The sequence below is a fragment of the Oryzias latipes genome, chromosome 10 (assembly GCF_002234675.1).
Source record: "Oryzias latipes chromosome 10, ASM223467v1".
NCBI lineage: Eukaryota > Metazoa > Chordata > Actinopteri > Beloniformes > Adrianichthyidae > Oryzias > Oryzias latipes.
Genome location: NC_019868.2, coordinates 29,034,103 through 29,057,215, shown reverse-complemented (window position 1 = coordinate 29,057,215; position 23,113 = coordinate 29,034,103). Strand labels below are relative to the sequence as shown.

Here is a 23,113-nt window from a genome sequence, read left to right as displayed (position 1 = left end):
GCATCCAACTGTACATACGTCGACTCTAGCCTATACAACTCATTGCTAAAAATCAGCTACTGCTGTCCTCATTTGCACTGCATTAAAACTTTCCCTCAGACATCAGCGTGTTGAGGTGAAACGCATCTGTCCTGCCGCGTTCCCGTCATGAACACCAAACGTTCCCATCCATGGATGCCCCGGATCTCCTCGTCCGCCTGCCTCCCAAACTTCTCCTAATGAGCTTTGATGGGTGTCCGATTATGGTCACAGAATTCTGCTGGGCTCTGCTGAAGATGGGCTGTAGCAGCTTTTTCTGAAGGTGTAATTAAGAAATCCTGGTTTCATTCAAGCTTCGGTTTCCGGTTTCTTATGTAATCTGGGGTCTGTCTGTCCAAACGAGTGAGAATTTGGCCCAAACAGGAGAAAAGCTGCGTCGGTCCGTGACTCACTTCCCGGCTGTCCTCCATGACAGTTAATGAGCTGTTGCCTCTTCCTCCTCTCTATCCTCTGCTCTGCTTCCTCGCCTTTATTGGAAAGCTATAAAGGCGAGTCTTTCTCCCTCCGTCCTTCACTGGATTGTTGTAAAATCAAGACCCTCTCCTCCTCCCTTTGTTTCCCTCTTTCTTCTGCGTTTCGCTCTGGGAGGGATGTCAAAAAAAGACAAATTATGACATCCCTCGCTCGCCTCCCCCAGCAGCGAATCGCTGAAGACGACTTGAAAGGAGGATTTTGAACAAAGCCGGGACGCAGGAGGAGAATGTCAGAGAACCTGAGACGGGCCTCTGAAAGGACGCCCGGTGATAACGTAATACCCGCTGGTTTACGGAGAAAGCCTTTGATGCACTCAGACGCCTCACGGCTCAGTGGGTTAGTGGAGCTTTCATATATCAGACGGAGGCAGTCAGGTGGTCCAGCAGGTGAGCAGAATCTACCAGGAGGCCATTTATCTTCAAGGGGCTGTTCTTTACTCAGCTGGTAGAGTTCTGGTTTCAAATAACGGTTTTATTTGCTGCTGAGCAACAAAGTCAATTCAGCTCCAACTGATGATAATAGATTTTCAGTTTTGGAGCTGAATGGGGCGTGACGTACGTTAGCTCTGTTAGCTAGCGCTCATGGACGCTCACGTTGGATCGTTTTCCCTCCTTCCACCGCTGGTCTTCATCACAGCTGGATTTTTCATGGAAATGATCTCAGTTCATGTTTGCAGCCGCGTTGAAACTACAGCTTAAACTTGTTTTAGGGCCTTTTAGCCACTGGGACGCGTGGGGGGGGCTGGTGCAAGTGGGAGGGGCTATAGGATGCCTATAGCCCCTCCCACTTGCACCAGCCCCTCCCATCTATGATAATCCCCACATGTAATAGCCCCTCCCACCTGAAGACCCTCCCACCTGTAGCAACCCTCCCCACCTGCAGTAGCCTCTTCTGCAATGGCCCCTCCCACATGTAATAGTCCGTCCCATCCGTTGCAGCCCCTCCCACCTGCAGCCTTTTCTCAAATGTCTTAGGGCATGATTGTCCTAATAGTTTCCATTTTTCTAGATGTTATATTTCAGCAAAGCTCCTTTTATGATCTTATAATAAAAATGCTCCGCTGTCGTCACATGGCGAGCGTCAGACGACAGGTGGCGCTCCGAGAATGTTTGGTTTTTAGGGAAACTTGAGGAGAGATCAACAAATATGAGCCTGTCGTTAGCATATATAGTGTAGAACCTTTTCATCCTTAAATGATAAGATCAGCTGTGACCACAGAAAAGACCTGGACACAGCGGTATCTGCCCCCCACCCCCACCCCGTTCTGTGCCTCCATATTTCCAGTTGTGAGTAATCTATTGTTGGTTTCTAATTGGATGCTGGACGCGTCACCCGTTCGGCCCGACGCAGCGCATTCTCCACAGCTTTTGTGTGTTTGTGTGTGTTTGTGTGTGTGCTCTCACATGATCTTCCTCCCCAGCGGCGTCCAGTCCTTCTTATGCTGTGACAGGGAGAGTAATTGGCCTTCAAAGTAATCCAAAGGTCCGCCTTCATTCTCGCCGCTGGCGAGTGGAATCCCAGCGTGTGCTGTGTGTTTGTGTGTGTGTTTGTGTTTGTAAGGTAAAGCTTAACCTGAACTTACACAAAATCAGTCCTAAAGTCACTTTTCACAAATGTTGTAAACATTTTAGCTGAACTTTTCTCGATAATGAATCAAGTTAAATGTAAAAATATGACAGTTAAACCAAAGCTGTCAGGAATATGTCTCACTTTAAAGTATCGTTTGTTATTTTTAAGTTTCTTCAAGTTATCATGAAGTTTGATTTTACAGTTTTATTTCATCAGCAAAACAGTTTTCATGTTTACAAAAAATATTGAGGTTTTTTTTTTATATATAAAATAATTATTTTAGTTTTTACTCTGAATGAGAAAATCTCAAACTTCCTCTTTAGCGTTAAACATCAATAGTTAACTCTGTTGAAAGTATTTGTAAGTTTTTGATTGTCACTTCATTTGTAAATCTGATGTTGCAGAAATACACAACTTATTAGGAAAATGCATACAATTAATGAGAAATAAATAAACACCAAAAGTTTCATAGACCCAAAGAAGGAAATGTCATTGAAGCTTTTGCACTAATCTCTGAGGTCAGTGTTTAAATAATCAATAGCTTATAGTACATTTTTGCAAAACCATCCCAAATCATGGCCTCTCCTCCGCCGTGCTTTCTGGTTTTTGTCCCAAAGTTCTACATTCATTTGAGGAGCAGCTAAAAGTTGATCCATTGATTTTGTGAGATGAGTTCTAACAGCAAAGTCCAGATGTTTTGTGAAACCAGACGAACAACTTTCAGCAGAAACCTTTTTCTCAAATGCTGCTCCGGTTCTTCCGGGTTTGAAGAACCGACTGAGAAGAAGCTTCATCTGATTCTGCCGTAGTTCCTGTTTGTGCAGAGCGGGTCATGAGTGCATCGACGGAGAGATTGATTGATTAGCGACAAACCAACGTTATTTCTGTATTTCAACAAAGACGTCTTGTAACAGATGACACAGCGGCGAGCAGTCTTCTGGTGTGAATTAGACAGACTGCAGCTATTTAGATGCGTTTGGCGCCCCCTGTGGCTGCAGGTGTGCTGACATGTGAAAGTCTTTACCCTTTGAGGACGCTAAAAGATCATGCTGCTAAATGGGGTACCCCATCTGGTTTGGTTTGATTTAAGGAGAAAGTTCCACCAGCTGCTCAGGTGGAGGCGCTGTTGTCCCAAACAGGTTCAGACCGGATGGAAAACAGCTGGAAAAAGGAATATGGGACTGCTCCCACTCATCCTCTGACCATCATGTATGAAGAAGCTCCCCCGCCTTCACCCAGCAGACATCACACTGTAGTGAACCCAACCAGAGTTCACCTGCAAGAGAACAGAGAACCTCAGGAGAGCAAACGAGAGATCAGGGGAGCTTTCACACCTGCAGAACCATGAGAGGAAATCCGACCAGGACCAAAGCGGCACCAAATGTAATCGTGTCATGAGTCCATGTTGTTCCTCACTGAGAGCTTTAGATGTTTCCGTGAATAAACCCAGACCTGTTCAGCTTCAGTGCCGGTGAGGCGGTCTGTGGTGTTGGTGGGACCTGCTGGGGGCGGGTCCACAGGTCCTCCCCGTTCCTGCGTTTTTTTCTTCTGCCCCATCCAGACCGTCGGTGCCGCGGTCTCACCTCTGTCCTCTGCTCTCTGTCGTTTCTGCAGGTCCACCTGTAAACGTCACCTGCAACATTTTTATCAACAGTTTTGGATCCATCGCTGAAACCACCATGGTGAGTAGGTCATGTGTTCTTCAGCCCAGGCTCCCCGTTCCCCAACGGGATCAGACAAAGCTTTCCCCGTGTGCGTACAGTGTGTGTGTGTGTGTGGGGGGGGGGTATTAAGTATGCAGACATTTCCAAATTTGTATCTTTATTTTATTATTAATCCCTGACCAGTCACTGTGTAGAAACGTCAAACGTTACATTCAACAGCCATGAAGAGAATTGAACCAGCAACCTCCTCTGAGCAGCAGATGATGTTCTACAGGATACAAAGTTAAAATAGACATTAAACAGGACTTAGTGTTGGCTGTTTTTAAAGTATCTTTCCTATTGTAGTTTGAACTTCTTCCTTAAATATTTTTATTTGACGACACTCCAACATGCAGATTATTAATGAACCTATAGATCTACGTTTGATGATTCTGCTGTTCAGAGACGCTTTTTAGATTTCACACTAAATGACTTTGATTTGGGGGGGAAAACAAACCGATCTGTGGAGAAACTAGTCTAACTGTGTTCGGACAAACCTGCAACACCTTCGTGTCTGAGGAAAATCCACAGCAACTCCTAACAATGTCAAAATAAATGCACAAAACAATCAAACAGTAAGAAATATTGTCTAAAGATGGAAATCAATAGAAACACTAATGTTGAATTAAAGTCTCTCCATGAAAATGTTTAGAAAATAAAAACGTTCTCTGTTGTTTTGATTATGATTCGCAAGTTTGAACCAAAATCCCACAAACTAAATGTCTTAAAAATCCTTATTTCATGTTTAATTCCAAAATCTTCGCCTTTGGTGCTGAGCTGACTAGCCCCGCCCCCTACCCGCCCCCCCCAACACCGACTGTCAGTCTCTATTCTCCGAAGAGAAACGGTGAAAAGTGACATAGGTTTGGTTCCAAATCCACACCTTTTGAACCAAGCGACAAAACAAATGTGGACCAGAACCTGCTGTTTCATAAAAGTACACATGAAGAGAACTTTGATCGGAAAAATGAACATGCAGATTGTTGAACGACGTCACACAGCAAATACAATGAAACGCCACAAAGGAACTTTTTTCTTGGCTGCATGGAGCCAGAGGAAGGGTTAGGTTAGGATCACGGGTTATGGTTCAGCGGCAAACGCGATTCGAGCGGCAGACACTACCGGCGAGATTTGAGCGACAAGCAAAGGTCTGGCAGCAGCACGATTTGAGCCCAGTTTGGTACCCGTCTGAACCACATTGCTTGGGACGGGTACTGTTGGGTGGAGGCGGGTTCACCCTGGACAGTCGGTCTCCGATGGAGCGATCCCGATCACTATGGGAGGCGAGCCTGATCGGGCCTCCAGAACTTTATGATATTTTTCTTATTTTCATGGAGGCAATAATAGAAAAGATCCCCTGATTTTATTCCTGTTTTTATTTGTACCCTCTCTGGTTAATGCGGGACAGAAAACCTTCAAACTCGGTCAAAGCGAGAACACAAATGTGGAGAAAACCTTTGGGACAATAACTTTAAGTACGACCAAATCCAGCCGTGGACCCCCTTAAAAAATATATGCGGGCAACAGTGCAGCAATGCCCCCTCGTGTCTTCTGCTGCACATGAGCTGATTTAAGGGTTAAGGTCACGCTGAACGGGGCGGATCTGGGAGCTTCCTGCGCCGTTGCGACATCACCACAGCTCATTCATTTAAACCGCAACAGTTTGATTGACAGCAATTTAAAAGGAGAAATACTCAGAAATGCAAAAATGAAACAATTCTTTTTAGTACATTTGTTCTCTTTCATAACCAAAATGCCACAAGCACATGTCAAAAACTCCACAAACATGATAGTCCTCAGAGGGGGACTTTGAATCAAATAAAAGTATCTGTTTCTTTGTAATTCAGAAAACATCTGAAGCTTCTTCAACTCTTTGCTTTTTTGTGTACGTAAACAATAAATGTAAACATTTTGATGAGATGTTGTCATGATGTGAAGGATTCCTTTAGAGGAAAATGTCGTTCCTGTCTGAAGCGTGGCTTCAGGTCAGCCGGGTCCCTGTGGACCCGTCCATGCGTCTCATGGAGGACGTGCGTGAGGAGGTGAAGGTGAGCGAGTCGCCATCGCCTCCTCCCTCTACCTGAGCTGAATCCCGTCAGGAAGTCATGACAGGCGTGGGATGAGAACCCGCTGCCGCTTCTCCTCACATTATTGTTGTTCGTGTCACAGCAAGCTGATGAAGACGAGGAAGAGGACGATTGCATTCCTTCATGCGTGCTTTAGTGTCTGGGTGTAGCACAGGCTGGAATGAGCGTGGCGTTGTGTAAGTACGGCGCTCTCTTTGCTAATGGTTGTGTAGCGGCGTGTCGGAGGCAGATGATGCCTCCAGCCTTCCTCCTGAGGTGGAGGCGATGGATGCAGAGCTGCGTCAGAGGCAACGGCGCTTTTCCTGCAGCCACTCGGCGCTGCTGCTCAATATTAAACGGACACGATTCCCTGCAGGACGTCATCAAACCGCAGCAGGGAGACGTTCGTTTCCTCCCTAATGCTGGTTTGTCGTACCGACCTCTGTAACACAAACAGTGTGTTTTCAGGAACACTGCAACACGGAGAACGTTCACTGAACCATCAGTATGCCTGATAGTGTTTCATTCATGTTCAGCCTGTTACTTCATCTCTGCTTTTCAGTTTTAAATTCCTCATTTTTGTTTTGTGGCTTTTCTTGATCGTTTTGTGATTATGAAGTGGATAATTCAGCTTTTGGAACATTTTCAAGTGAAGCATTTATTTTTTTAAAAAAGGTTTATTGATGCATATTGCTTTATTAAACCCCCCCGACCCGCCCATCTGCCCTGCCAGCCTGGTCCGAGCTGCATGTGAGGAATTCATGGGAAAAAACCCTTTTCTGTTGGTTTTATCTCCATAGCAACCGTTTTGTGTTTTGGTCGCCTGGGGACGACGGACAGGTTTACGTCATTTTGTAGAAAAATTGGTAAAAGTACATTTTTAGATTTCCTTGGCAACAAAGGTTATTTTAACTAACCACACCCACTTTCCTAATATGTTCATATCTTGTGATCTTGTTTTTTTAAGCTTGACGATTAAATTTTACAAAATTCTGGTCATAAATGCGCAAACAAAAGCAGAGCGCTGCTTAGCGAGCCCACCACGCTAACGGCGTTTGAAATCCACAACATTTTTTCACAACTACCTTCCTAGTGATGCTCCATGGGTAAGAAGGCATAGGAGTTTAAATTTGTAGCCGGTAAAAAAAGGTCTATATTAATTCAATATGGCGGCCAAAAGGTCAAAGGTCAACAAAACGTCAGTTATGAACGTAGACTTGGGGCAAATCCAAATTCTTCCCCTACATTTAGCCCTCCAAGCGGGGAGATATGGAAAATTCCTTTCTTGAAATTTGGTCGACACCACCCCTCGATGATGTCATGAATAGTTACTACGCCAGCGCGTAGCCGCCAGCGCGTAGCTGCCAGCGCATAGCCTCCAGCGCGTAGCCGCCAGCGCTCGGAAAACACAGGACGACATCGGTTTGATCATTTTTAAGAGTCATGCAGAAGCAACAAGTCATTTAAAAGTAAACCTCTGTGCTTCAGAGCACCGCCATGTGAAGATAAAGGTTTCTTTTCTGCGCCAATACTCCTTAAAAACACACGCTTTTGGACACCACCACAGCTCCAAATACCCCTACACTTAGAGAGGTAGGGAGAAGCCGGAGAGGTGAAAATCTTCCAATTTTAACCTTTCCCACAAAATAGGTCCTGTGGCCATCCCACAATAATTTCAAAATGAGCTTTGGACATTGATGACACGTGTTTTGGTTTTGTTTGTGGATTTATTTATTTTTGGCCAATTTCATTTCTGACTGTTTTTTCATCTTTTTCATTGTTTTGCAAAAAACAGAACTTTCCCAGAAAATTGTTGTTTTTTTTTTTTTTGGCAAATAGACACCTTTGGAAAAACACAATTCAGTTTCTTGAATGCATTTATTCATTTATTCTTTTTTTCTCTCTCTTTTGTGCTTAAATCACAGCCTAGTCTTGGTGAGGTCAGATATGTGGTTTAGTCCTGGAGTCAGTAAATGCATCACAGCTGAATTTAGCCTTTTCTACACTCATTCAAATCATCTTTGTGAACTGAATATTTATTTGTGTTTACCGTAAACGCACTTCAACATTAATTAAGAGATGAATGGAAGGCTCCATGTGGGCTCTGGCCTCCTGTGGGAGTGAGAGCGTTCGTGTCGGCTGAAAACATAATTACCGTTGTTTGGAGGAAGTCCAAACAGAGCCGGTTCTGGCTAGCTCCTGCCCTTTCCCCGCTCATATCAAACTGCAGGCGTGTTGGTGACTGATGACGGCGGCACGAACTCCCCCGTTCCGTCTCCGCGTCAGCACACACTCCTCGTCTCTGCAGCATTTCGGCCCATTTGTCACAATCTCAAGCAGAAGAAAAAGGCGTCACGTTCCCAGAAGGTCGAGCTCATTTGTCTCGTGTGAGATGTTTAGTGTAATAAACAGTGATAAACCGAGGACGGGGCTCGCTCAGGCTACGCTTCCACACGCCTCTGAGCCTGGCTGCTGCTGCTGCTGCTGCTGCTGCAAATGCCACCTGCTGGGGCTGCCGGCGCTCACGCCCCACCCTGCAAAGCCTAATGATGGCGGCAGCCCAGCTGAAGCAGCCGGGCTCCATATTCTCAAAATAATTGACAATTAGGGAGATATGGGAGCGAGGTAAATGCCAACCCCACGCTGAAAATGCTGCTTCTGCCTTAAAACCTAAACCAGAACGGATGGCGGACGGCGCTTTTTAGCAGAGGAAGACGGCGAACCCGGATTTATGAGACATTCTAGTGTCAACTCAGCTTAAGTTGGGAAACACCGTCTGTAGCATCAAGAACCGCTTAACCTGGTTAAAACCTGCACGCACTTTTCATTTCACCACAAAAGGGCCTCAGACGTATTTACGATTCATTTGAAAGATATTTAGGGGGCAATCAGCTGATACCCACAGGGCACAAACACATCGATTAGAAATCTGAATCATGGCTATTTCCATCTTTACAGCTATACATCTGCATTATACATTCAACTAGCATCCATTCAGAAAGCTCTGTTGCACAGCTCTGTTTAGATTTCTAGCAGACAACCTTACCTCAGTCAATCGGTCCCATCATGCCTTGCACGTTATAATCCGCCCTTTTTCTCGAGTAGGCCAGGGTTGATTACATAGGATAATTAAATAACATAAAGAATTGTTTAGAAAGTGCATTAATAATGGTTTTGTTTGCTTTACAGTCCATTTTTCAAACTTTTAAGAGAGTTTTTGTTAAGATGCAAACAAGATCCAGAATGCTAAAGGACAATGACATCCAAAAATCTGTAGACATTGTAGATGTCCAGTAGACATCTGTAGCTAAGTTCTAGTAGACATTCTTCTACTAGTCTTCTACTTGGGGTAGAATTGATTTAAAGTTGAAGGACAAATGTGTAAAAATCATCTTTATTTCTTATTTTTGTTGGATGTTTGCTCCTCAGCTTTTCAAAATAAATTACTGTTTTTATTAAATATTTAGCTTTTGTTTGGTTTGTTTTTTTATGTTCTCCTTCTGGATTAGTTCCTCCCCCCTGTAGCTGGATTTCATCTGCAGATTTTTCTGAAACATTGATTAGCAGCCAGGAAAACAAACATGATTTGGTTTCTTTTTTTTACTTTTTTTCCAAACATTTTAACAGACACAAATTTTTAACAGTGAGACACGGCAGAGGATGGGTAATGAAAAGGGCCATTTACCTTTGACCATGAACACATCCAAGAAACTAACCCCCATATTTTTAGGTTCAATTGGGAATTTACCCAGAATCCTCTCCCTTAAGTCAGACTGTAAATCCTCCAAAGGGTGTGCTTTTACTTCCTAGCTCACTGTTGACTCTCTGAAAAAAGAAAACAGGATGGATGATGAAGTTTGACCTAAGGTTGAAAAACACACCAATTTGTCTGTTTTTTAGCGTGATCTTTGTTAAATGAAGGATTATAAGGGATAAAACATGTCATTATTTTGTTTTATTGAGTTTGACAAGTTGAACTTAAAAGGTTCAAATTCAGCATCAAATCATTTTTCTGGTGAAACTCTTCAGTCAGTTCTGCATCTCAATCCCTCCACGGCGCCTCCTGTCTTTCCACCAAAGAAGTGCATCCATTCAAGAAAACCTCTGATTCCAAAAGTCCTGAACTTTCAAATCAGAAAAGAGCGGCAGAGGCAGAAAAGATCACTCATGAAGCACCGGGCTGAAACTCCCCTCCGTGGTAAAACGTTTCTAAAGAGAAGATGATGTACAGATGAAGACCCATAACCACCTGCTCATCTAGACACGAGGTCCCGTCCATCACTACTCTGTGGCTGAATCAGCAGTGCGATGACCCGTGACCAGCTTTCCCATGTCGTTCCCATTTTCTGATAAGAGCAGCTTCTTTGTGTTGACGTGTTCTACATCCCGTAGATTTCTATCCACTTTTCTTTGCCATTTATCTTCCTTTGAACTGCGTCTTTGCCCACATTTCTGTTGGAGATGCTTTTATCCACGACGTCACACTGAATGGTGGAAGAAGTTAAGAAAGCTCTTGGACTTCCGTACAAAGTTTGACAAGTTTAGCATTTTGAAAGCAAAGAAATCAAAGGTCTGTCAGATATCCCATACAGGTGAGACTTAGCCCGTTGTAGCTTCTGAGTAGATGTGCCAAAGGTAAAAGTGTTTCCAAAAAGCATCAAACCTGCAGTTAGACGATAAAACCCAAACGTCTTTACCAACAAAGCTGCAGTTTTTCATCAGTTCAACCACCAGTGGATGAAACTCTAACCTGATTAATAAAGAAAAGCTGCAGAGTTAAGGCGCCATCTCATGTTTTTTATGCGTCTGAATACATAAATTACGCAGACAATCATAAGAGAAGATTTTTATTTCAAATGATTTTTGCTGGAAACAGAGAGGTTAAAGTATAGGAACCAACACAGAGCTCTGCGGGACACCGTGACCCACTTTGTGCATTTGGGCTAGTTTTTCTCCCTAAACTTTTGAAATGTTTTAAATGAGGTTTATTTTGTGTAAAGCATTGAACATTGAGTCCAGAAGACAAGTTTTCCAGATGACTTTGGTCCTGATCTGCAGTGATTCCTCCAACTTCTCTAGGTTAGAAAAACCGACACTTACGTTTGGCTCCATCGAGGCAAAGATTGCTGCTTTTCTTCCTTAGTTGCAGATGCTAAAATGTTGCTTTGGTTCAGTTTCCCGCTCTGAAGTTTCCCGCCCTCCCATCCTGTCTTCCTGCAGGACTACAGAGTGAACATCTTCCTGAGGCAGCAGTGGAACGACCCCCGCCTGGCCTACAGCGAGTATCCCGACGACTCGCTGGATCTGGACCCGTCCATGTTGGACTCCATCTGGAAGCCGGATCTGTTCTTTGCTAATGAGAAGGGCGCCAACTTCCACGAGGTCACCACGGACAACAAGCTGCTGCGCATCTCCAAAAATGGCAACGTGCTGTACAGCATACGGTAAGCAGAAAGCCCGGTCCCAGGTCCAGAGCTCAGATCGGCTGTTTCACCGATCTCACTGGAATGGAGATTTTTTGAAGGTCTGGGCCTGGAAAACATCTGGGAAGTTCTGTCGTCTTTGAGTTCAGGCCACTTTTCCGTTTCCATGGCAACCAGTGGGCTGGGCGCTCAGGAATAAACACGGATGTGAGTTAGTCTGGATTGACAGTAATCCCAGAGAAAGAACGACTTGGATTGCTATCAATATCACTTGAGGGTCTGTAGATTAGGACGGAAGAGGTGCGTGAAGTCTTCCTGAACAGAAGGCGGCGCCTTCAATCAACACATCTGACTGAAGGTGGCGCTCTTCAAGCAGCTGGAGGCTTGTTTGTTTGATGCCATTTTTTCATTACTTCAGATGAGGAGCAGGATTTTTTTTTTGTCTTGAACCCCGATTAGAATCAGGTCCGACTTCAGACTCAGAGGTCAGAGGTCATGTCCATGATACTCTTTCTTCAAAGTCATGTACACACGTGTTTTTGTAAATAACGAAGCCTTTCAGCTGCTCCATCACTCTGTTACCATGACAACAGTCCAGAAGAAGCAGCTGCTGATTGGATTTTTTTTACATAAATAGAGAATTGTGCTAAAACTGAAATGTTAAAGCTGTCAGAATGATAAAATTGAAACCGCGAGCGGCGTTGTGTAGCCCACAGGTGGTACCCACCCAGACCCCGCCGCCCCCGTTTGAGCTTCCCTCACTGGCTGAGCCACGAACAGATCCAAGAAACTTTTAGAAGAATTTGGCAAAATTACATTTTTACATTTCTGTGGCAGCAGTTTTTTTTCTTTTGGTACAAAGCCCATTGAGACGCCTGTTTCATTTGGGCTGTACAAATAAAATGGAATTGAATTAAATTAACCACCGCCCTTATTCTCAACATGGTCATATCGTATGTTATATCATTTTAAAATATTCTGGTTAAAATGAGCGAGCAACAGGGGAACGCCACCTTTGTGAGCTCGCCATGCTAACAGCGTTAAAAATCGAAATCCGACATTTTTCCCAAGTAGCTTCCTGATGATACTCTAACAGTTAAGAGGAAATCCAAAGGAGTTTACATTTATAGAAGGTAGTAAAGGGAATTTTTTTGGGGGGGGGGCTCTCCCCATGATCACTGGTCAAAAAGACGTCAGGCGTGTTGCGTGTGTGAAATTCCATGAAGATCGCTCCAGCAAAAGCTTTCTTTTCCATTTTAAAAAGTGAAACGATCACATTTGACCACCAAATGACCACCAAGGCCTTAGGTCCTGTGGGCATCCCATAATAATTTCAAAACTTTCTTTGGTTATCCCTGACATCTGTATTTTCGTTTCATTCATGGAAATCTTTTTGGGAAATTCCCAGCGTCCAAAAACATGCTTCATAGGTCAATTTGTGACTCCAAATTGTCCATAGCTGTGAGCGTGAGAATGAGTGGGTGTGTGATTGTGGCCCTGCGACAGACGGGCGACCTGTCCATGGTGTCCCCTGCCTGTGGCCGTAGGTGGCCGGGATAGGCTCCAGCAGCCCCGTGACCCCGAAAGGGACAAAACGGTAGAAGAAGATGAATGAATGAAAATGAAGAATCTGGTCCTTCAGTTTCGTTGGGACTGAATTATACAGAAAAACTGCGTTATTCGTAGTTCTTTGGTGATCTGAAGTATTTAGCATGAATTTAGGCTTTTCAAGCTGCTATTGTGCCATTGTGGGACTCAAAGGGAACTCTAACCCTGCAGGAAGCTCAGAACGCCAATAATTCCCACAAAAGTGGCAGGAAATTGGTTTTGGTCCCGAGTGTGGAGGTCGCTCTGAAACGTTGTCGTCCATCTGTGACAGACTTATTTCCTGCACTCCACTTCTCTTATTGCATCACAGTTCATGGTTTCTTCTGATTTCCTGTGGCCGTCCGGACCACGCTCCTCTCCCTCCTCGCCGCGGCGTGATAGCCCACTCTACCCTGTTAGTATTCCAGCGGCGACTCGGATCCGTTATCGGCCTCCGTGTCCGGCAGGAGGAGCGGAGACGATCCTGCTGCTCTCATTTTTTACCCTGACAGCATCAGAATGAACCTGCTGTTGATCAGTCTGATCTCAGAGGCTCGGATATTAAAGCGTCCAGGAGAAAAGGCGGCGTGGGGGGGGGTAAATGCTGTTTACTGTGTTTGTTTATCGGCAGGAAATCCTCCTGGAGGAGTAAACGTTTTCGGACCGGGCCGTTCCTTCACGAGGGAGGATTATTAGAATTGTGGATCCTCTGCAGATCATGTGGAGATAAAAAAGTGTGAATCTGGACGTTTTATTGACAACCCCCCCCAAATCAGCTGCAGGTTAACCTGCATTTTCCACACTGGAAAGCATGAAATGATTTTCCACCTTAAAAGCCCACCCCCCCACTTGCTGAAGCTGCATCCGCCCACCGAAGGATCTTCAGCAAACCTCAACCCCCCCGGTCCTCCGGATCCAATTGGCTGTCGGCTTCGTCCAGCCGTTCCTCGCCTTTGTCCCCTCTTGCTCCCCCGCAGAAGGTCGTTCTGCAGACGCCCGCCGCCACTTCCTCAGCTCACGTTTAAAAAGACGCGCCGACGCGGCGGCTGCTTCTGACCACGGACCGTATGTGAGAACCGGACTGAGAGTGACGTCATCCACAGAAACTGGTTTATTCTGGCTTTCTGCCGCGTTAGATCCCGATGGCGTCTGTAGGCAGCGATCTGAGTTTCTATGGTAACCACTCTCACCAATCAGGAGTAAGCTTGTTGGGAGGCCACACCCCTTCTATACTTGAAAGCCGGATACACTAAATTCGTCAAATGTTGGAATGATGGACATGGGGGCTAGAAGGCTCCGCCTACTTTTATTGAGGCATCTGATTGACAGAAAAAAATATCCTAAAAAAATGAGGATTCTCAAGAAGATGTTAAAAAAAAGCGACAGATCTAAAAACGGTTCTTCTGAACAATAGAGCGACTGAGTAACAGCTGTTTATTTCTCCAAGTCTATGGGATTTTGTACTTCCAGTTTAAAGACATTGGGGGGGGAGGGGGGGGGGGCTTATCTAATAGAAAACGTACATTTAGATGTAAATAAACATAAAAGTTGTCCAAGTCTGAGAAATCTGTCAGGTACTTTGGTTTCTGAACTTCTTGACGTTGAGCTTCCTGTCAGGAGTTTGGAAGCCGGTCCAGGCCCAGTAAACTGCATGAGGTTCAACAGACCGGACGTGGAGGGGTCCCTCTGGGGTGGGAGGGGTCCTCAGGTCAAATCAGCTTCATCCATCTGGAGTCTGCTGAGGGCTGTGAAGACCAGCTTCTGCGGTCCTCAGCAGCCCGCTCTTCATCCTCAGACCTCTTGTGTGGTGAAGATGGAAGATCTGACCACACGACCCCCTCCGACAGAGAAGGTTACGGCGTGACGTCTGCTTTGCCACCATCGTGTAGCAACACCACGTGTGTCCATGAAATGACTAACAGGCCGTTGGGAGACTGACACCAATGTTTGTTTTCCTGCTGGTTTGCAGAATCACTCTGATCCTGGCCTGCCCCATGGATCTGAAGAACTTCCCCATGGATGTGCAGACCTGCATCATGCAGCTGGAGAGCTGTGAGTAACCACACAAAAACCAAACACACACACTCCAACCCACCCCCGCTGCAGATCTGCCTCTTCCCACCCCTCTGTTACTAAACGGTTTGGTGTCAAATCAAAGCCAGCTTTGTTTGTGTTTAAAAACCGCCTAGTGGTCACCTGGTGAACTGATGCTTTTGTTGTGAAAGCAGCATCAAACAGGAAGTCAAACAGAAATTGTACAGAAGGAACTTCCTGATCAATAACTTTGTTTGTGATGCTGTCAGGAACCAGCTCACATCCTGTTAGACAGAATAACAGTGATTCTTTTTTTTTAAATAAATGAATCAGAACCGATTCATTTTTGCTAAATTAAGAGAAAGAAATGACGCAGAAACGATCACAAGTTGTTGCAAACGTTCTACTTGGTGTGATTTCATTTCCCTCCACGAGCAAAGGGAACACTGAGAGCAGAGAGTGAGAAGATTTATGATGTTTTTACGGCTTTTTAACCCCAACAACAACGGAGAGCAGCAACCTGAAAACCATCTGCACCTGAAAGGACTCGCTCTGCTGCAGTCGCTCTAACCTGCTGCTCCCCCCTGCAGTCGGCTACACCATGAACGACCTCATCTTCGAGTGGGACGAGAAGGGCGCCGTGCAGGTGGCGGACGGCCTGACGCTGCCTCAGTTCATCCTGAAGGAGGAGAAGGACCTGCGCTACTGCACCAAGCACTACAACACAGGTGAGGACCGAGGGGGAGGAGTCAGCGGCTCTCACAGCTCTTTGTAGGGTCGCAGACACGTTTTAGTTTGGAGTCTACTCCTATTTGAGCTTCATCCTGATCTCCTGTTTGGCGGGTCGGACCCCGCCGGCAGGAAAACGTAAAACTCCTGAGTGGCTTGCAGAGGTTCTGAGCATTTTCTCTCTCTGCTTCCATCAATCACTGATTTTTCTCCTCCATGTTCACAGCTTGGTGTTAGAATCTTCCCTCCTTCACAGAGAAGTCTGTCATATCTCACCCCTTCATTCCTCCGTTCCCTGAAAAGACCATTTTCCCTCAGTTTTATTCAGTTAAAATATATGGAAGGTGCCCCCTGGTGGAGAACCTGGGGAAGACGGAGACCTGCTGGGGAGACTACGTCTCTCAGCTGGGAGGGGGAGAAAAGTCCCAACCGCCCGTGACCCGCCACCGTAAGAGCGGGACAAAATGTACGGATGCATATTTGGAATATTTAAAAGACAGCGGTGAAGATCTTTAGCTTCTGCTCCCCATGGATGTTCAGGTTCTCCACATTTGATCCCATTTCTTAAGTTCACGATGAATCTTAAGTTCGCTGCGGTCTGACTGGAGAAACGTCTGGATAAAAGCTGTGTGAGGATCCAGATGAGTGAGCAGGTCATCCGGTGAAGATCTGCTGAAGGAGGAAGACAAGACAGCAACCAATCAGAACGCAGGAAACAAATCAGGTTTCACTGAAGTGAAGAACCAAAGATGACAAAACCACAAAGGCTGTATCTGAATTCCCACCCTAACTACTGAAATACTACATAGTGCGGCTCTATGTCCGAATAACTTTTCATTTGTATTTCTTTTTGACGGGATTTATGACTTCATTGATTTAGTTCAAATCTAATTGATATGAGCGTTTTGCGACGATTAGATAAAAACGTTGATGGTTTATTTAAAAAATACATTTAGATACATTTTTTGGGCAAAAATTGTTCACAATGTATGTGGTCTATAGTCACCGATCTAGTGAGCATCTATGCACACTGGTTTTTCCAGAGACTTCTGGGAAATTTCCAGGGCCCTGGATTTTGGAACAGCCCTAGAAAATGAGGAGAGTAGGGAAGAAATTCAGACACAACCCAAAAGTCTCCAGATGAAAACGGGGTAATGGAATCTCAAAGTGTGTGTGTCTTTGTGTGTTTGTGTGTCTTTGTGTGTGTGGGATGTGGAGTCGTGTCAAGGCTCTCCGTCTGAAGGCGGGTCGTTCATCTCCAGAGAGGTGACAGCAGGTGTCAGCTTCTTCCTGACTGATGCCTCGGAATGAGAACTAATCTGCTCTTCACACACTCCAAAAACACACAAAGACACACACACCTGTAAATCTCTTCAGTCACATGAGCTGATTATCCTCAGCACACCTGTTTGTTTGGTTTTTTACCTCTGTTTGATTTCTGGTTCATCGTCTTCTGATCTATTTTGTGTTGTAGACAAAATCTGAAAACCTGTGTCGATTTCTAGGACATAGTTTCTGCAGAGCGGCATTAGGAATTCCCCTCTGAGTTGTTGGTGTGGACTAAGCCCACCCACACTTCCCATCATCCATTTGTTTACACCCTCTCCCGCCGTACATCAGCATGGGGCGGAGCAAAGAGCTTGTGGCCCCGCCCAGCGTATTTTCTGCATCACAAATACGATCCTTTTCAAACAGCAGTTTTTCATCGGCTCTTAATCACAACGATTTCAGTAAAAAGATTATTAGGAAATACTTTACATTGGAAGAAACCACAATGTCATGTGGGTTTCTAAATAAATGTCGTCCAGTATCAAAAAAATGCAACAAAAACACATTAAAAGCACCAAAAAGACCATTTTTATGGGAGTGGGTTTTATAAAGTTTCAGCAGAAGCTCTTCAGCTCTGTTGCTCCGTTCTTCCTGAAGATTCTTGCTGCGTCATCACACACTGAACTTTCTTAGCTGTTTAAGTCACTGTGTGGATCACATGATGCGTGTCTGTGTGGATCAAATGTTATGTGTCAGTGTGGATCACATGATGTTTGTCTGTGTGGATCACATGATACGTGTGTGTGGATCGCATGATACGTGTGTGTGGATCGCATGTTGTGTGTCTGTGTGGATCACATGTTGTGTGTCTGTGTGGATCACATGATGTTTGTCTGTGTGGATCACATGATGTTTGTCTGTGTGGATCACATGTTGTGTGTCTGTGTGGATCACATGATGTTTGTCTGTGTGGATCACATGTTGTGTGTCTGTGTGGATCACATGATGTTTGTCTGTGTGGATCACATGATGTTTGTCTGTGTGGATCACATGATGTTTGTCTGTGTGGATCACATGTTGTGTGTCTGTGTGGATCACATGATGTTTGTCTGTGTGGATCACATGTTGTGTGTCTGTGTGGATCACATCATGTGTGTCTATGTGGATCACATGTTGTGTGTCTGTGTGGATCACATGTTGTGTGTCTGTGTGGATCACATGATGTTTGTCTGTGTGGATCACATGATGTTTGTCTGTGTGGATCACATGTTGTGTGTCTGTGTGGATCACATCATGTGTGTCTATGTGGATCACATGTTGTGTGTCTGTGTGGATCACATGATGTTTGTCTGTGTGGATCACATGTTGTGTGTCTGTGTGGATCACATGATGTTTGTCTGTGTGGATCACATGATGTTTGTCTGTGTGGATCACATGATGTTTGTCTGTGTGGATCACATGATGTTTGTCTGTGTGGATCACATGTTGTGTGTCTGTGTGGATCACATCATGTGTGTCTGTGTGGATCACATGTTGTGTGTCTGTGTGGATAACATCATGTGTGTCTGTGTGGATCACATGATGTTTGTCTGTGTGGATCACATGTTGTGTGTCTGTGTGGATCACATGATGTTTGTCTGTGTGGATCACATGTTGTGTGTCTGTGTGGATCACATCATGTGTGTCTGTGTGGATCACATGTTGTGTGTCTGTGTGGATCACATGTTGTGTGTCTGTGTGGATCACATCATGTGTGTCTGTGTGGATCACATGTTGTGTGTCTGTGTGGATAACATCATGTGTGTCTGTGTGGATCACATATTGTGTGTCTGTGTGGATCACATGATGTTTGTCTGTGTGGATCACATGTTGTGTGTCTGTGTGGATCACATCATGTGTGTCTATGTGGATCACATGTTGTGTGTCTGTGTGGATCACATGTTGTGTGTCTGTGTGGATCACATGATGTTTGTCTGTGTGGATCACATGTTGTGTGTCTGTGTGGATCACATGATGTTTCCTGTGTGGATCACATGTTGTGTGTCTGTGTGGATCACATCATGTGTGTCTGTTTGGATCACATGTTGTGTGTCTGTGTGGATAACATGTTGTGTGTCTGTGTGGATCACATCATGTGTGTCTGTGTGGATCACATGTTGTGTGTCTGTGTGGATAACATCATGTGTGTCTGTGTGGATCACATATTGTGTGTCTGTGTGGATCACATGATGTTTGTCTGTGTGGATCACATGTTGTGTGTCTGTGTGGATCACATCATGTGTGTCTATGTGGATCACATGTTGTGTGTCTGTTTGGATCACATGATGTTTGTCTGTGTGGATCACATGTTGTGTGTCTGTGTGGATCACATGATGTTTGTCTGTGTGGATCACATGATGTTTGTCTGTGTGGATCACATGATGTTTGTCTGTGTGGATCACATGATGTTTGTCTGTGTGGATCACATGTTGTGTGTCTGTGTGGATCACATCATGTGTGTCTGTGTGGATCACATGTTGTGTGTCTGTGTGGATAACATCATGTGTGTCTGTGTGGATCACATGATGTTTGTCTGTGTGGATCACATGTTGTGTGTCTGTGTGGATCACATGATGTTTGTCTGTGTGGATCACATGATGTGTGTCTGTGTGGATCACATGATGTTTGTCTGTGTGGATCACATGTTGTGTGTCTGTGTGGATCACATCATGTGTGTCTGTGTGGATCACATGTTGTGTGTCTGTGTGGATAACATCATGTGTGTCTGTGTGGATCACATGATGTTTGTCTGTGTGGATCACATGTTGTGTGGATCACATGTTGTGTGTCTGTGTGGATCACATGATACTTGTCTGTGTGGATCACATGTTGTGTGTCTGTGTGGATCACATGTTGTGTGTCTGTCTGGATCACATGTTGTGTGTCTGTGTGGATCACATGTTGTGTGTCTGTGTGGATCACATGATGTTTGTCTGTGTGGATCACATGTGGTGTGTCTGTGTGGATCACATGTTGTGTGTCTGTGTGGATCACATGATGTTTGTCTGTGTGGATCACATGATGTTTGTCTGTGTGGATCACATGTTGTGTGTCTGTGTGGATCACATGATGTTTGTCTGTGTGGATCACATGTTGTGTGTCTGTGTGGATCACATGATGTTTGTCTGTGTGGATCACATGATGTGTGTCTGTGTGGATCACATGATGTTTGTCTGTGTGGATCACATGTTGTGTGTCTGTGTGGATCACATCATGTGTGTCTGTGTGGATCACATGTTGTGTGTCTGTGTGGATCACATGATGTTTTTCTGTGTGGATCACATGTTGTGTGGATCACATGTTGTGTGTCTGTGTGGATCACATGATACTTGTCTGTGTGGATCACATGTGTGTCTGTGTGGATCACATGTTGTGTGTCTGTCTGGATCACATGTTGTGTGTCTGTGTGGATCACATGTTGTGTGTCTGTGTGGATCACATGATGTTTGTCTGTGTGGATCACATGTTGTGTGTCTGTGTGGATCACATGATGTTTGTCTGTGTGGATCACATGTTGTGTGTCTGTGTGGATCACATGATGTTTGTCTGTGTGGATCACATGTTGTGTGTCTGTGTGGATCACATGATGTTTGTCTGTGTGGATCACATGATGTGTGTCTGTGTGGATCACATGATGTTTGTCTGTGTGGATCACATGTTGTGTGTCTGTGTGGATCACATGATGTTTGTCTGTGTGGATCACATGATGTTTGTCTGTGTGGATCACATGATGTTTGTCTGTGTGGATCACATGTTGTGTGTCTGTGTGGATCACATGATGTTTGTCTGTGTGGATCACATGTTGTGTGTCTGTGTGGATCACATGATGTTTGTCTGTGTGGATAACATGATGTGTGTCTGTGTGGATCACATGATGTTTGTCTGTGTGGATCACATGTTGTGTGTCTGTGTGGATCACATCATGTGTGTCTGTGTGGATCACATGTTGTGTGTCTGTGTGGATCACATGATGTTTTTCTGTGTGGATCACATGTTGTGTGGATCACATGTTGTGTGTCTGTGTGGATCACATGATACTTGTCTGTGTGGATCACATGTGTGTCTGTGTGGATCACATGTTGTGTGTCTGTCTGGATCACATGTTGTGTGTCTGTGTGGATCACATGTTGTGTGTCTGTGTGGATCACATGATGTTTGTCTGTGTGGATCACATGTTGTGTGTCTGTGTGGATCACATGATGTTTGTCTGTGTGGATCACATGTTGTGTGTCTGTGTGGATCACATGATGTTTGTCTGTGTGGATCACATGTTGTGTGTCTGTGTGGATCACATCATGTGTGTCTGTGTGGATCACATGTTGTGTGTCTGTGTGGATCACATGTTGTGTGTCTGTGTGGATCACATCATGTGTGTCTGTGTGGATCACATGTTGTGTGTCTGTGTGGATAACATCATGTGTGTCTGTGTGGATCACATATTGTGTGTCTGTGTGGATCACATGATGTTTGTCTGTGTGGATCACATGTTGTGTGTCTGTGTGGATCACATGTTGTGTGTCTATGTGGATCACATGTTGTGTGTCTGTGTGGATCACATGATGTTTGTCTGTGTGGATCACATGATGTTTGTATGTGTGGATCACATGATATCTGTCTGTGTGGATCACATGATGTTTGTCTGTGTGGATCACATGTTGTGTGTCTGTGTGGATCACATGATGTTTCCTGTGTGGATCACATGTTGTGTGTCTGTGTGGATCACATGATGTTTGTCTGTGTGGATCACATGTTTTGTGTCTGTGTGGATCACATGATGTTTCCTGTGTGGATCACATGTTGTGTGTCTGTGTGGATCACATCATGTGTGTCTGTGTGGATCACATGTTGTGTGTCTGTGTGGATAACATGTTGTGTGTCTGTGTGGATCACATCATGTGTGTCTGTGTGGATCACATGTTGTGTGTCTGTGTGGATAACATCATGTGTGTCTGTGTGGATCACATGTTGTGTGTCTGTGTGGATCACATGATGTTTGTCTGTGTGGATCACATGATGTTTGTCTGTGTGGATCACATGTTGTGTGTCTGTGTGGATCACATGATGTGTGTCTGTGTGGATCACATGTTGTGTGTCTGTGTGGATCACATGATGTTTGTCTGTGTGGATCACATGTTGTGTGTCTGTGTGGATCACATGCTGTTTGTCTGTGTGGATCACATGTTGTGTGTCTGTGTGGATCACATGATGTTTGTCTGTGTGGATCACATGTTGTGTGTCTGTGTGGATCACATCATGTGTGTCTGTGTGGATCACATGTTTTGTGTCTGTGTGGATAACATCATGTGTGTCTGTGTGGATCACATGATGTTTGTCTGTGTGGATCACATGTTGTGTGTCTGTGTGGATCACATGATGTTTGTCTGTGTGGATCACATGTTGTGTGTCTGTGTGGATCACATGATGTTTGTCTGTGTGGATCACATGTTGTGTGTCTGTGTGGATCACATGTTGTGTGTCTGTGTGGGTTTTTTAGGAGTTTTTCCTTACCGTGAAGGGGGGTCTAAGGGCAGGGATGCCAGTATAGCTTAGTCAGTTTGTTAGTTCATTTTAGTATTTTCCTATTGAACTCATTTTATTCGTGATCCTTTTGATTTCATGTTTTACTTTGAAGTCCATCGAGACGACTGTTGTTGTGATTTTGGGCTATACAAAAAAAATTGAATTGAATTTGATTGAATTGGATTGCATGTTGTATGTCTGTGTGGATCGCATGTTTTCTGTGTTGTGAAGAAGATCCGCCTCTAACAAAGGGGAATTCATCCTGTGACAGAATTGTGTTGTTTTGTCGTCTGGTCTGTCTGCAGGTGAGGATGTGTTTTTTGGAGGACACAACAGGAAATAAAATACACAAAAACTGACACTGAAATACTAAAAGCACAGAAACAAAAAAAATAGAGTGGGGGTTGGAGGATCCCTAACTTTCTTCCTGCTGAAGTAGGAGGAGTCACAGCAGCAGCAGCAGGAGGAGGAGGAGGAGGCTCATTAGGAGGAGGCAGCAGGTAGAACGTTCATCAGGAGTTTTGCTGACTCGATCGTCCTGCAGACGCAGGAACAAAAAGAGGAAAACGCTGGAAAGGGGGCCACGGCGCCGTGTGTCTCCCCGCTGCCCTCCTGTGTTCTCCTACTCTCCTCCGTTTCTCCTGGGCCTCCCTCACATCCA

General features: G+C 44.8%; 1 protein-coding gene across 5 annotated transcripts in view; it reads left to right on the top strand.

The window, feature by feature from the left end:
• Positions 1–23,113, top strand: part of glra1 (glycine receptor alpha 1) — a 125,976-nt gene that overhangs the window by 68,784 nt on the left and 34,079 nt on the right. For all 5 annotated transcript variants that reach the window (XM_020706831.2, XM_023959406.1, XM_023959405.1 and 2 more), the window contains 4 exons: positions 3,697–3,764; positions 11,072–11,295; positions 14,831–14,913; positions 15,486–15,623. In XM_020706831.2, coding sequence (XP_020562490.1) covers positions 3,697–3,764; positions 11,072–11,295; positions 14,831–14,913; positions 15,486–15,623 — 513 coding nt within the window. The remainder of the gene's footprint in view (positions 1–3,696; positions 3,765–11,071; positions 11,296–14,830; positions 14,914–15,485; positions 15,624–23,113) is intronic.